Source organism: Tetrao urogallus, assembly GCF_951394365.1.
Source record: "Tetrao urogallus genome assembly, chromosome: 7".
NCBI lineage: Eukaryota > Metazoa > Chordata > Aves > Galliformes > Phasianidae > Tetrao > Tetrao urogallus.
Genome location: NC_136820.1, coordinates 13,551,362 through 13,564,250, shown reverse-complemented (window position 1 = coordinate 13,564,250; position 12,889 = coordinate 13,551,362). Strand labels below are relative to the sequence as shown.

General features: G+C 38.7%; 1 protein-coding gene across 1 annotated transcript in view; it reads left to right on the top strand.

Annotated features, from left to right (window-relative positions):
* CMC1 (C-X9-C motif containing 1) overlaps window positions 1-8,771 on the top strand; it is a gene marked incomplete at both ends in the record, with an annotated part of 41,677 nt that extends 32,906 nt beyond the window's left edge. The window contains 2 exons of the mRNA XM_079538110.1: window positions 6,676-6,766; window positions 8,657-8,771. Of these exons, the coding sequence (XP_079394236.1) occupies window positions 6,676-6,766; window positions 8,657-8,771 (206 nt within the window). The remainder of the gene's footprint in view (window positions 1-6,675; window positions 6,767-8,656) is intronic.
* Window positions 8,772-12,889: the final 4,118 nt, after the last annotated feature.

Sequence of the window (12,889 nt, the reverse complement as noted above, 5' to 3'; positions counted from 1 at the left end):
CCCACCCCAGGAATAGAACATAAGCCTGGTATGGATCATGATACAAGCTTTTTTTTTTTTTTTTTTTTTTTTTTTTTCTAAATTATTTTAAGAGTGTGATAACAGTATCATAAGTGTTGAGAAAATATAAATGGTGAGATAACACCTCTGTAGGACTTTCTCTTAAGTAGTAAAATTGTAAAATCTTTAAATAAACCGAAGCCAGACCCGAGAGGATCAATTTATCTCTATAATGCAGAATATTTCATTTGTTTTATGTACAAGAACATCTGCAAGAGGGATACATAATGATGGCTGATAAAGGACCATTTTGATATTATTCTAATCACACAATATTTTGCAATATGAACGCGTGGGTAATGTTACAAGTCTGCAATAAATGGACCTTCCAGAATGGCCTTCAATGACAGTTCATGCGATAAAATAAAAATAATGATGATCCCTCAGTGTTTTATTTTCAACCCGTTCTCCACTCTGCTCACTGCCTACAGATGTCACAGTTAGTTTTTGTTCTTTTCTTGCTTTGTGTATGGAAAGCCTTTCATGTGCACCTGAAGAAATGATTATGTTTTTTAAAAAAGCTATTTGAGCTTTAGAAAAGTCTAAATAAATAAAATAAGAAATACTGTGTTAAAAAATCCCCACGAATATAATCTGTTATCCTTAACACTACAGAAAATCGAAACTTTCTCATTATGTTTTGATGCTTGGGTCGGAGCAATGATTTTTTTTTTTTTTCTATTAAATCTTTATAAGTAACTGAAACTTTTGCTACAGTCTGACACAGATTCTGCCAGCTCATTTTGCATGCAGCACAGAGAAGAGATTTTTCTACCTTTATTTGAGGCTGGAATGGGGGTGGTGTTGATAGCTGCATAAAAAAAAAACTTGCATTTTAAGAATTGTGCTTTATTTTTGTGGTGCACTGTTTATATATCTACAGACACTGGGATTAAGAATGTTAAATTTAACCTTCAATCTGGTTTAATGGTGTGGAAGAAAATCATTATGTTGCAGAGCTGGGACAAGTTACGCCAGGTGTTGATTTGTCCTTTAAGTTAAAATCCTTGAAGTTTTGATTCTCATCATTTAGAAGCAAATATTTCTTGAACCTACAAATATCTTCTAAGGTAAAAATGAGCAGTGCCCTCGATTATTGTTTTCTTTTTTTGTTGAATTATGTCCCAGGACAGGTGCCAGTGGAATTTCACCAACTTTGTTGTAACTAACCCTCTGGTAATGTATCTGATCTTTTAAACTTTGAAAATTATGTCTTTAATATGGCAGATACTGCGTGTGCGTCGGTATCTGTTGGGATAGATGGGAAAATCACTCATCCAGTCTGTCTTCAGTCCAATATAAATGAGAATTACTCAGTTTCACTTCCATTTCCATCAGTTTCCCATGTTAGTTTGTAGTCGAGCAATAGAACTAGAGGAGGGGAAACTAGCCAAAAATAATTAAGAAAAACATTCCTTTAAAAAACTAATGATTTTTAGTAGTGAGGCTGTGGCAAGGTGGGGGTTGGCCTTTTTTTTCTTTGGCAATAGGACAAGAAAGTCCTGAAGGTGTGCAATAAACATGTAGATGTGGTGCTGAGGGGCACAGTGTGTGTGGTGGTGATGGGTTGATGGTTGGACTTGGTGATCACAGCCAGTTTCCGTTATAAGTGCCAGGTACCTGCAGGATCTGTCCTTAACCTGTGCATAGAGCTTTCAGTGATGGACATATGTAGATGTCATGGTAGAGCCTTATCAGGGTTCATTTTTTGGAGCACAAGCTTGTTTTTCCCCTTCTAAGGCATTTTCACTCCACACCTCATTTCCTTTAGCTCACATTCTGTCCTGTTCTACTCCTCAACCAAACGCTGCCAGCTTTGATACAGTATCTCTCTTTGTCTTTATTTTTCATTTCCTTATAGCTCAATTTCAGTACAGCTATATTGCAACTAGAAGTTAAAACCCCATTTCCTAAATATGTCTGAAAACTCTTGTTTGTTTGAAACATTCTATTTCTTTGCTTTGTTACAACCTGCGCTGAATTTGCAGATGACCTGAATTTGCGTCTAGTTTCACTGCTGCCTGAGGTTCTATTGTGGTAGGTTGCTGCTTGCATTCAGAAAGAAAACACTGTTTCCTTGCACAAATTTGCAAAGTCACGGAAAGTCATTTGCCAAAATGGTAAAAATGGGACCGCATGTAAGATTTTTAAGAGATCAGTTCTGCTCTGAGAGAGCAGTTGTTTTTTGTGTGACATGCAGCAGTGTCAGGAAGTGGGCTCGTCTGGAGCACGAGGTTGGTGTTCGTGCAGGTCTGAGTTGTCCTTGTGGCTGTTAACATGTCGAACTGGGGTTGTCATTAGATCCTGTGCTATCTGCTCCCTTTGTCCTATGGTGTGCACCCGAAGCTTTGATCTGCAGTGCAGACAGTGCTTGAGTGAGGAGTGTGTCCATTGTCAGATGACAGAGATGGAGATGACTTCTTGATTTGAGATTGTACACAATGGTTCCAGATACCACAGCGTTAGCACTCCTTGTGCTGACCAACACTGAGATGTTTTGGTCAATGAAAGAATTGTGAGCAAGACAGAGCATAATCAAAACAGCATTCTCCAGAATCTGGCGAGGTTTCTGGTAAACACTTGAACTAGACCTGTCTTGAACCACAGGCCTTAAGTGGCTGCTAAAGGAATTTTGAAGCACTGGAAATCAGAGGAAAAGAGAGCTAAGTTTTGTGTGCTCATGTGGGAATGCCTGATACCTTTCAACCTGCTCTTTCTTTGCCTCTGTTGTTGCAGGTCTGTGGAATGGATGCAGGAAGCAGGGTTACAACTTGGTAGCAGTGCTTCGTGGTTGCCTGGCCGTAGTTGCATGTGGGGCTCCTAAAGGCAGGCAGTGCTTGCAGTTGTAGCTCAGGTTCTGTTCACCAGGACGTTGCGCCTGTAGCCAATCAAGACGGGTGGGCTAACAAGTGAGAGGGACCTCCTGTTGTCTACAGTGGTTTTTTTACTTCACAGTTTCCAGGAGGAATGATTACTACAGAAAAATTGCACAGCACTTAGGGCAGTGCCTGTGGAGAGTAGAAATCAAACTGGTCACTACATGAACTGTAAGCTTTCTGATGTTTTGCGGAAAAACAGGGCATTTTTAGAAATGTGATAATAGGTACGAATTTTCTGAGATGCTTATGTAGGGACATTCAGTGTAGGCACTCCAGGAAACAAAAGAAAAAACAGTCACCTGTAAAAGCTAAAGAACATTTTGATAATCTAACAGTATGCTTCTTATACTGCTGTGAGCTTGTGCTGCTTCATAAGCTTTAGCTGTTCAGAGTTTCCTCAAAGTTGTGCATGTGCATTGGGTGATTTGGGGTCTGAAGCTAAAGCACACATCACATGAGAGCTGAGAAATTGAGCCTCGTTGTTACTACGTATCTTTGAGCACAAGTTACTGTGTCTTTCCAATTAAGTAATTAGTAACTAGTTAATTGCAGTTTTGTGGCATACTTTCATCTGGTACATTTTCAAGTAGAATGTGGTTATAGAACCAGCATATAATGTTAGGAGTTGTGTTTATTTAAACGTTCACCAGTAGCTGTTCAAATGGGTAAGATGCCAGTTATTTGCAACGTTTTGCAAAGGTGGATTTAATTTCGGGAGGATATCGACACCACTGTCATTGACACTTGGAGCAGGAGAAGTGTTGTGGGTCTTTTTTTTTTATTTATTTAATTTTCTGTTTTTGTAGGTTAATTATGAAAAGCCTTCTACGGCCTGGGGTTGCTTGCCTCTGTTGGGTCACTTCCAAGTCATTGGTGTCCATGATGCTAGGAGGTGCGCTTTGCCCCACTGACTTCACAGATAGATTGATATCTGCTTTAGAGGGAAAAGGACAAAGGTTTGAGCAAAAGGTAGGATTTTATCCTGCTGGTTTTTATAGGCGGTAATCTCTGACTTGTGAAGGGCTTGGAGAATACATCCTACGAGGAGCAACTGAAGGAACTTAGGCTGTTTAGTCTGGGGAAGAGGAGGCTGATTATTGTTCTCTTCAGTATCTGAAAGGTGCTTACAGCAAGAGCGGGGTTGGTCTCTTCTCACTGCTGACAGCTGACTGGATGAGGGGAAGTGGCCTTAAGTTGTGCCAGGATGACTTTATGTTGGGTATCAGGAAAAAACATCTTTACAGTTGTTAAGCACTGGAATAGGCTGCCCAGGGAGGTGCTTGAGTCACCAACCCTGGATGTGTCTAAAAACCTTTTGGATGTGGTACTCAGGGACATGACTGAGCGGAGATAGAGTTAGGGTACTATGGCTAGGTTGCGATTGGACTTGATGAACTTTAAGGTCTTTTCCAGCCTGAGCGATTCTGTGATTCTATCTAAGTTTTGATTTGCAGAATTATTGTACAGGATGAACAATTACTAGGCAAATCCAAAACCTCAACTAAATGTCTAGAAAATACAGAAAGGCAAGTACAAGGCTACACTACAGTTTTACATTCATGTACGTATGGTTGATAACTTGCAGGTGTTGGAGGGCTCTTCTTGATTTTCAGCACAAATAGAGAAGGTGTATTTATACACACAGTTCAAAGAATGGCAGTGATACCTGTCTGATTGTTGTGGTTTAGCCCTGGCAGCAGCTCAGCACCAAGCAGCCACTTGCTCACTCTCTTCAGGTGGTACAGAGAAGAGAATCTGAAAATGTGAGGACTTCTGAGTTCAGATAAGGGCACCTTACTAGGAAAAGCAAAGGCTGTGTATGCAAGCGAAGCAAAACAAGGGAATAGCTTGCTGCGTCCCATTGGCAGGCAGCACTTCCAGGAAAGCAGGGCTCCTCACATAGGGTTAATTGGGAAAACAAATACCATCGCTCTGAACGTCCCTCCTTCCTTTTTCTGTACCCTTAGCTGTTGCTGAGCACAGCACCAAGTCAGCAGTCCTGGCTGTGTCCCCTCCCAGCTGCTTGTGCACCCTCAGCCCTTTGCTGGCAGCACAGCAGGAGGAGCTGAAAGTCCCTGGCTCTGTGAGCACTGCTCTGCAACAACTAAAACATCCCTCTCTTTCCACCACTGTTTTCGTCAAAAATCCAAAATGCAGCATCAAGTGAGCCTCTATGGCAAAAATTAACTCTCTCCCAGCTAAAGCCATGAAACTGATCATTGTGCATAAAAAGTGGAATATTCTCGTTTGACTGGATGAAATAGAAGCTTTTGGACAAAGCAGGAAGAGCAATGCATTGAGCATGTATATTCACATTAGGTAGAGTATACGTAAACACAGTGTAAATATATATTGAGTATAGATACAGCTTACCCTTTGCATTAAGTTTTGATGTTACCGGATTAACTGTAAGTTTTACTAAAGATGTTTGAGCGTAACAATTTTTGTATGACCTAAATTTGTTGCATTTCAAATAATTACCAAGAAAATCTTGGGTATGAAGAAATAGAAGGAATTCTGGAAAGAGCTTTGTTTTTCATTTGGCTGCTGGTTGATGTTTGACTTTGTACTTTTTCCACCTGTTAAATGCAAGTTGTTGCTAACCTAGAGTCCTCATAAGAAAATAGTTTGAAATCTCCCAATATGGAGTAACAGCTAATTACTAACTGGTTTATTATTTATTGAAACATCTGTAAAGAATGCTGGTAACAGGACATAATTTGAGTTACTCCCAGATTAAAAAATATATATATACAAACAAACAGCCTTACACATTACTTGGCTTCTTCTCTAGTCCCCAAATCTGTTTCTGTCTCTGTATCTCACTGACTCGTTCTTTAAGTCTCAAGGCCCATGAGACTGTCTGCCTGTTTACATTTCATTGAGCAAATAGGTGCAGCATCACTTTTCCTGGGAAGAGACTGATGATTGTCTCTCCTCCCTTTTATATTCTCTTGTTCCAAAGATTGTGATTCCAAGAACTTTGAAGGTGGTCAGTATTTTCAGGGACAGTGCTCCTTTCTTGGCCATTTGGACTTCAATATTGAAGAACACCCAAAGGCTGCCACATGACACAGAGGAGATGCCAGTCCCCCGTGGAGCAGTGCAGTGCACTGAGTACCACCTGGCAATCCCAGCTGATTAACTAACTGCTGACTTTCTCCCTGCACTCCAGGAGAGAACCACGACCTCACAGTTTCTTGTCTCGTATCTCAAAGATGCCTTCTCAAGAGGGGATTGGCAGTGACATTTCTTTGAGACAGTAGTTGGTGTCAACATTACTGCGCTCTTAATTTGTAGATATAAATGTATGTTAATTATTCAAAATAATTCTTCATTGAAGAGGAAATGCTGACAATCTTGGCTTACCTAATTCTTCATGCTTCCTTTTGTTTTGCTGCGGTAGCCTTGAATAGTCAATATGAAAAGCAGTCTAAGAATCATGGATTTGCTGCAAGAGTAGCTTCATAAATTTGTTAGTGTTAGCCATAGCAGTGGGTGCACACATTATACGATATCAGGGGAGAATCCTAATTAAAATCTTCTGTCTAAACAAGCCACGAAAACCTTATAAACAGTATGAGGCTCCAGGCCAACTACGGCTATGTTAATAATAAATCAGGTCTGATTTGTGAGGTTGTTTTATTTTTTATTTTTCCTGTGGAAAAGCATACACATGGGTTTTTTTTTTTTTAACTGTTGTTTTTCTAATTCTAATCTTTTTGTTTTTCTGTAGCATTTACTAAGTGCTGCAAAGAAACTGGTTTCCTTATGGTGGTAAAGTGTCGGAAAGAGAACACGGCGCTGAAAGATTGCCTCGTTGGCTAGTAAGTCCTTTCTGAGCCTTTGTTTCACTCCCTGTTTTTGGCTGTACTAATGTAGAATCGAATAGAAAATTTAGTATTTCTAAGAAGGGTTTTGCTAACCTTGTGACTTTGATGGTTTTTGTTCTGAAAATCATGTCTTTGCTTTAGAAGAAAGGATGGTGGTCAGGGCTCTACCTGACAAGACTTGCTTAATTTCATTAAGAAAGCTGTCCTATGGCTAAAAATGCTTTCTTGCATTTAAATATTGCTAATGGATCCAGAATTTCAGCCCGAGTGAAATGCAGCCCTGTACTCAGTGTGCTGAATTGAGGATGTGGGTGAACAGTAGAAGCAAATTCTGTTATAGAAACAGGATAAGTTCATTCTGGTTTTGCTTCTTGAACTGTCTTTAAATGCTTATGGATATTTTATGGATTTAAATTTCTCTTTTTGAAGTCTGATATACCCACGGTGTCACTAGGCTGAAGTTATTCTTGGATTTCTTAGTGTGGAGTTGGTGTTCTCTGACCTTGATGTGGGTGGGTTGGGTTGTGATAGAATGCATGTCATACATACCCTGCTAAATCAGAGCTTAATGTTAAAAGCCTTTAACGTAGTGATAGGTGGAGTTTGAAGTTTGAGAATTAACTTAAAAAGATGCAGCTACACAAGAGTTCAAGCCTAACTGCAGTGGGAACTCAAAGTTATTCAGTTCCATTCGTCTGTAACTCCATACCTTAAATTCTACCTTTTTTTAGACAAAGAAACAAACAAAAACAGACTGCACAAAAAATATGTGCTATGGAAAAATATTTAGTGCTTGAATCATTATTCTTAAAATTACAAGTAAGGTGACAAAATTAATGATCACGATACTATGAGTACTGCTCTGAAAGTAATGCCTCCTAAGTTATGATGGCCCACAAGGTCAGATGCAGATGGTGGCAATATGGCAGAGGCTGAACCTTGCCACCAGTATTCCATTACGTGTTATTGCCATGTGACAGATGGCAGCAGAGGGGCAGTCTGACAGAATGGCATCTGACATGGAAGGGTGTATGATGCAAAGGGGTGGAAGTGAATTCCTCCATGCAGAAAAAAATGGCAAACATTGAATTCATAGTTATGGAGACTAAACAGTGGACGTGAGCACAGTGAGGCAGGCGTGCTGTGTTTCAGCAGTGGTGACAGGGATGTGAAAGGCCGCATCTAGAGGGCTGTGCACCATGAAATAAAGAGCCCATCCACATGAATCATGACCAGGGAAACGTGTATAGAGCTGAATATTGGTTTTAGTGCATTGGAAATGATGGTGGCAACATTGGAATATCACTGGAAAATTTGCCATCAGACTTTTACAAGTATGATGTGCAGGCTCTTGTTCATCTCTGGATAAAATACACAGCTAAGAGAGGTGACTACATTGCAAGATAGAGAAAATTCTAAGCTACAAAACACTATCAAATAGTGTTATTGTGGTCTTTATATCTGTTGTAGTTGTAGTTTCCCTGGAAATAAATAGGAGAAATGACTTTTGGAGCTACCTACATACATGTTTACTGTTCAAGCAACAAACCTGAAATTGTTCCCATTAAATTCGTGATAGGTTCTCAGGTGCATGAAGATCAGTGCTTCAGAGATGCTTATACATAGGAACCTAACTGCAAATAAAAAAGAATAATTTGGCTGTCACTTTTTCTGCTTTTCTCATTACGGTTTCATGCATAGGCCTGAAGAATCAGAACTATGCCTCAAGAAAGAGTGGTCTCAGAAGAGAACACAGCCCAATTCAGTATTTAGAGTTTAAGATAACTTTGGGTGGGATGCTATGGGAAGGACTGCAGATCAGTTTTGAGTGCTGTTTATACAGTTTCTATTCTATTATTCTAATAATGTTTGTCTTTCTTTTAGCTATACTGATCCATCATTCAATGAAGAATGCAAAGCAGAATATTTGAAGCAAAGAGAAGAATACAGAGCAACTGGGATTAAGAAAAAAAGGCAAAAGATTACTTCAAATGTATAGTTCAAATCAACTGTTAACAGTTTTATATCCAACTTAATAATTTGACTTGATTTAAACAGACTTCTTTTAAATCATCAGTATCTCCTGGTAAAATTTAGCAGCAAGTCAGTAAAAGAAATCTCTCTGAAGCTGAAGATCAACATTTCTCATTTTCTGTACTGAAGTTTATAATGCATGCAATTTCTCTTGCAAACTTTGACAGCAAAAGCCTGCTCCTCCATCCAGAGATGATGATTATTACCAATTAACAACAGCCTTTTGAATTTTAAAGCTTGCATCTAGTTATATGTGGCAAACTACATAAAAATTTAAGGGTGAAAAAATGTAAGCTATATTACCAAATCATAAATTGGGTATATACTTAAACTGGTCTTTTTGTCACCTGAAGTTGAGAGTATATGGAAATGTTTTTGATGCTTTTGCTAGAAGGGTGGCAAATGCAGAAAAGACCCTGGGCCAATTTTCTTCATCTTTTTCATGAAAATGCTGAGTTGTAAGAGCTCAATATTTATTCTGCCTGCTTTGTGACTTAAATTTTGAGTTTGCAATATCAAGAGATGAATGTTCCACGCCCTTGTGAGGCACAACTGACTGCTTCAGCTCTGGAGAAGAACTCAAGAGTTGTCCCATACAGACTTTCCTTGAGAATAGGAAGAGGCACAATGAGGGCAAGAAAAATCACTGAGAGGAATGTCTTCCCCTACTGTCATTTTTTCAGCATGAAGGTGATTAAATACACTTCCATACTTCAGGTGTGACCACACTTGCAAAATGATTATGGATGAACAAACAACTAAACTACGTACTTAAGATGCAGGTCAGTTTTTAAACATCTATTAATGCTGTTGCAAAAACTTAGTGTAAACAAGTTCTTATGGGAAAGGGGTACACAAAGTATTTCTTGCATACAGATACTTAAAGCTGCATAATCATAGAACTCTAAAATGTATGAGTATGGAAAGGCCACATAGGATATCTGTTCACGTGGTAACCTTCATGTCACAATATAAAAAATGAAATAAAAATATCCTTTGCCTAAGTGATAAAATTTGCATTTAACTTTGGTACTATTTCACCACAAAACTATTACATATATATGAGCTGAAGTTAACTTTGAAGGTTACTCCTTGCTTTTTAGTCTGTGTGTTGTAATGGAATAACCAGTAATATCACTTCTGCTATTAGGCAGCATGTTGACTGGAAGATGAGGGGATGCTTCAGAAAGAGAGGCTAGAAGATGTACAGCATTCTAGGTTAGTAGTCAAGTAGTACTCAGCTATTTAATTAACTAACTTAACTTAGATTTCCTACACACATACTTGGTTTTGTATCATGAGTTAAAGTATTTTGGAAAACAAATACTTAACATCAAGTAATAGAAAATAGAAAATAATTTTTTTTCCGCCAGTTGTACTTAAATAGAGGAAAATGAAGGTAGATGATGACTTTTAAAAGTTTATTATTTTTTCAAGACAGCAGTTCTGTTATTTCAGTATGAAAACTTGCTACACTTAGAAGTCTCTGGAAAGAAAGCCTGCTTGTTTGTCATTTTTATCAAAGGCTCTAACAGAGATTGGCTGTGGGGTAAGCATGCTGTTAGAGGCAGTGTGGTGCACTGACTCTGGTAGGTAGGTGCCAGCCCTAAGGGCTCATGAGAATCTGTCTCCAGCTCACACTACAGCCAGTCAGTACAGATAATAGCACAGCAATGCAGTCGTTCTTTTGTGGGTTAGCAGGACCTACATTCAGCAGGTGGCAATAACCCCAGTGCACTGATTGGTACCAGTGGTATAAATAATATGGATAATGGGACAAAGTCCTATTTAACCTGCGGGTGTCACTCCTCTGCCATTCTGTTACACGCTTTATGTGCAGGGCTGTAACCAATCCCTTTGAGCTGACAGTAAGTAAGCAAGCTCACTTTGCTATCGAGCCTGAAATTGCCATAAATCATTCACTGTACACCATTCACTTCTCTTTACCGACACTTGTTTAAGAACTGAGTACTGACACCTTCTTTCTTGTTTGCTGTGGCATTCAGAACTGGGCTCAGCCCTTATCTTTGGGATCAGCCTACTCTTTACACTTAAGGCCTTAATTTGATTTTTCCCTAGTTTTGAATTCTTGATTTCACACCTTCCATGCTTTTAGTATCTTAATTGCATTTACATCTTTTAAAGTTGAAATGAAAGTGGAAGTGCTGTGCAGTGACACGCACATACCAGTAAACTGCTTCAGTTTAAAGTTTAAAACTGCTTGTTTTCATCTCAGCAGCAACTTCTCCTTCCTTCTCAGTTTATTCTAATACAGGTAGTAAAGCATCAGTAGTACTGGTAAAGCCTTAAGCTATACTTCATCAATTAACTCTAAGTTTTTTTTTAAATACAACTTAAAAAAATAAAAATAAGCAACAAAAACACACTTTACTGTGTCAAAAGCTAGTCAAGAAGGGTGAGAGCCAGCCTTGTTATTCTGATTTCAAAACAGAACACTAAGCACATTCAGCTGTCCTGTTCCAACTGAGGGTAGTCAGATGCGGGTGATGAGGGAGTTGCACTACCTCTAACAAGCAGAAGCTTACAGCAAGTTTGAAGCTTACACTGTAACTACTTTTAAGCAGACCCACCAGTTTAAAACCATCCACCATGTGGCACTGAAGACAGTATTCTATCAGTGTCAATAACTATCAGTGTAGGTAAAAAAAAAAAAAAAAAAAATTAAAAACATACACTTGAAACAAGTGTTCTGTCCACTTGCAGTTCAGTAACAATAAGTGCTGGTTATTTTTCATGCTTCTCCCCCAGATCAAACTTCATACACAAAACCACCATCAACTACAGCATCCTCTTCCACCTTGCTGTTTTTAACACTTGATCTCTTTGATTTCAAAATGCAATGAAATGAAGCCCGTGCTGCTAAAAGGAGCAAATTGAGGGGCCCCAATTTCAGTTCATGCCACAACACTTTCTAAGGACAACAGATTTTTAAGAAAAATAGTTCAAATCCTTATCAGACTTGGGAATATGCAGTGCAATTCAAATGAGTTTACAATTAGTGTCAACAATATTAAATACATTTATCTACTGCCTAAAGCTCATACAACTCCAAATAGCATGCTTTTCCCCTGCAAAGAGGGGTAAAGTCCGATTCTTAAAAACAATTATTTTTGTAGCAGTGCTACACAAAGTAACAGGGAAACAGCTCTTCTCCACCACTTTTTTTTTTTTCATAGAACCTAGCTGAAGATGAGAAGAAAATGCAGGCGAGTCGGTCAGCTACTGCAGCATCTCAGTCTTCCTTTATTAGGCCACATTGCCATTAAAAATACAGGTGCCTAAGATTTCCAAAGTGTACTGCAAAGAGTTTAAGATTTAATCATATCTGCTTTACATCTCTAGTACAGCTCATACTCTATTATTTGTAATGGCTTTTGTTTTACTGTACCTCCACCACATGTCTACTATAGAGCTTGCCTTATTCCAGCTGTAGAAGTTCAACAGCACATTACAGCTCATTTGAGAATTTGCTTTTCTTTAGTATGGATATTTCATATGGGAAGAAAACCAATCTGTCGTAAACACAATAAAACTGGCAGGGATGAGATTTTAAAATTACTTAAAAGGAATCAAGCAAACATGGAAGTTTACATATGCACTATTAGAAGGTTAGTCCGGCTCATTCAAATACATATTCATCAGCTTGCCATATGCTCACATAAACATGCAAGGCAACAACCACCACCTGCCCAAAAGCTGTCTTTCATTTCTGGAATCAGTGCTTTCTTAAATTAAAAATTGTCAAACCTGTGGTTTAGGTGAAGTTTCTAAGTGTTCAGTTTTCCTTCAAATGAATTTTTGTCAATTTCTGTGCTTATTTGAAGGTGTTGGTCCTTATCTCAATTTTACTGCTTGATGCAACAAATGCACACTAAACACCAGAACCCATTTCCTACTGCTACTTCTGCATTTGATTTGCTGTCACTGTGATGAAAAGCTTTTACTTCTGAAAATGGAAAAAAGTACCTTAAGCCACCAGTGACTTGGATTAAACAACAATCAGATTTTGACTCAAGATGGAAAAGTTTCAGACCAACAGGTGCTTCTCAAGTAAGCTAGCTC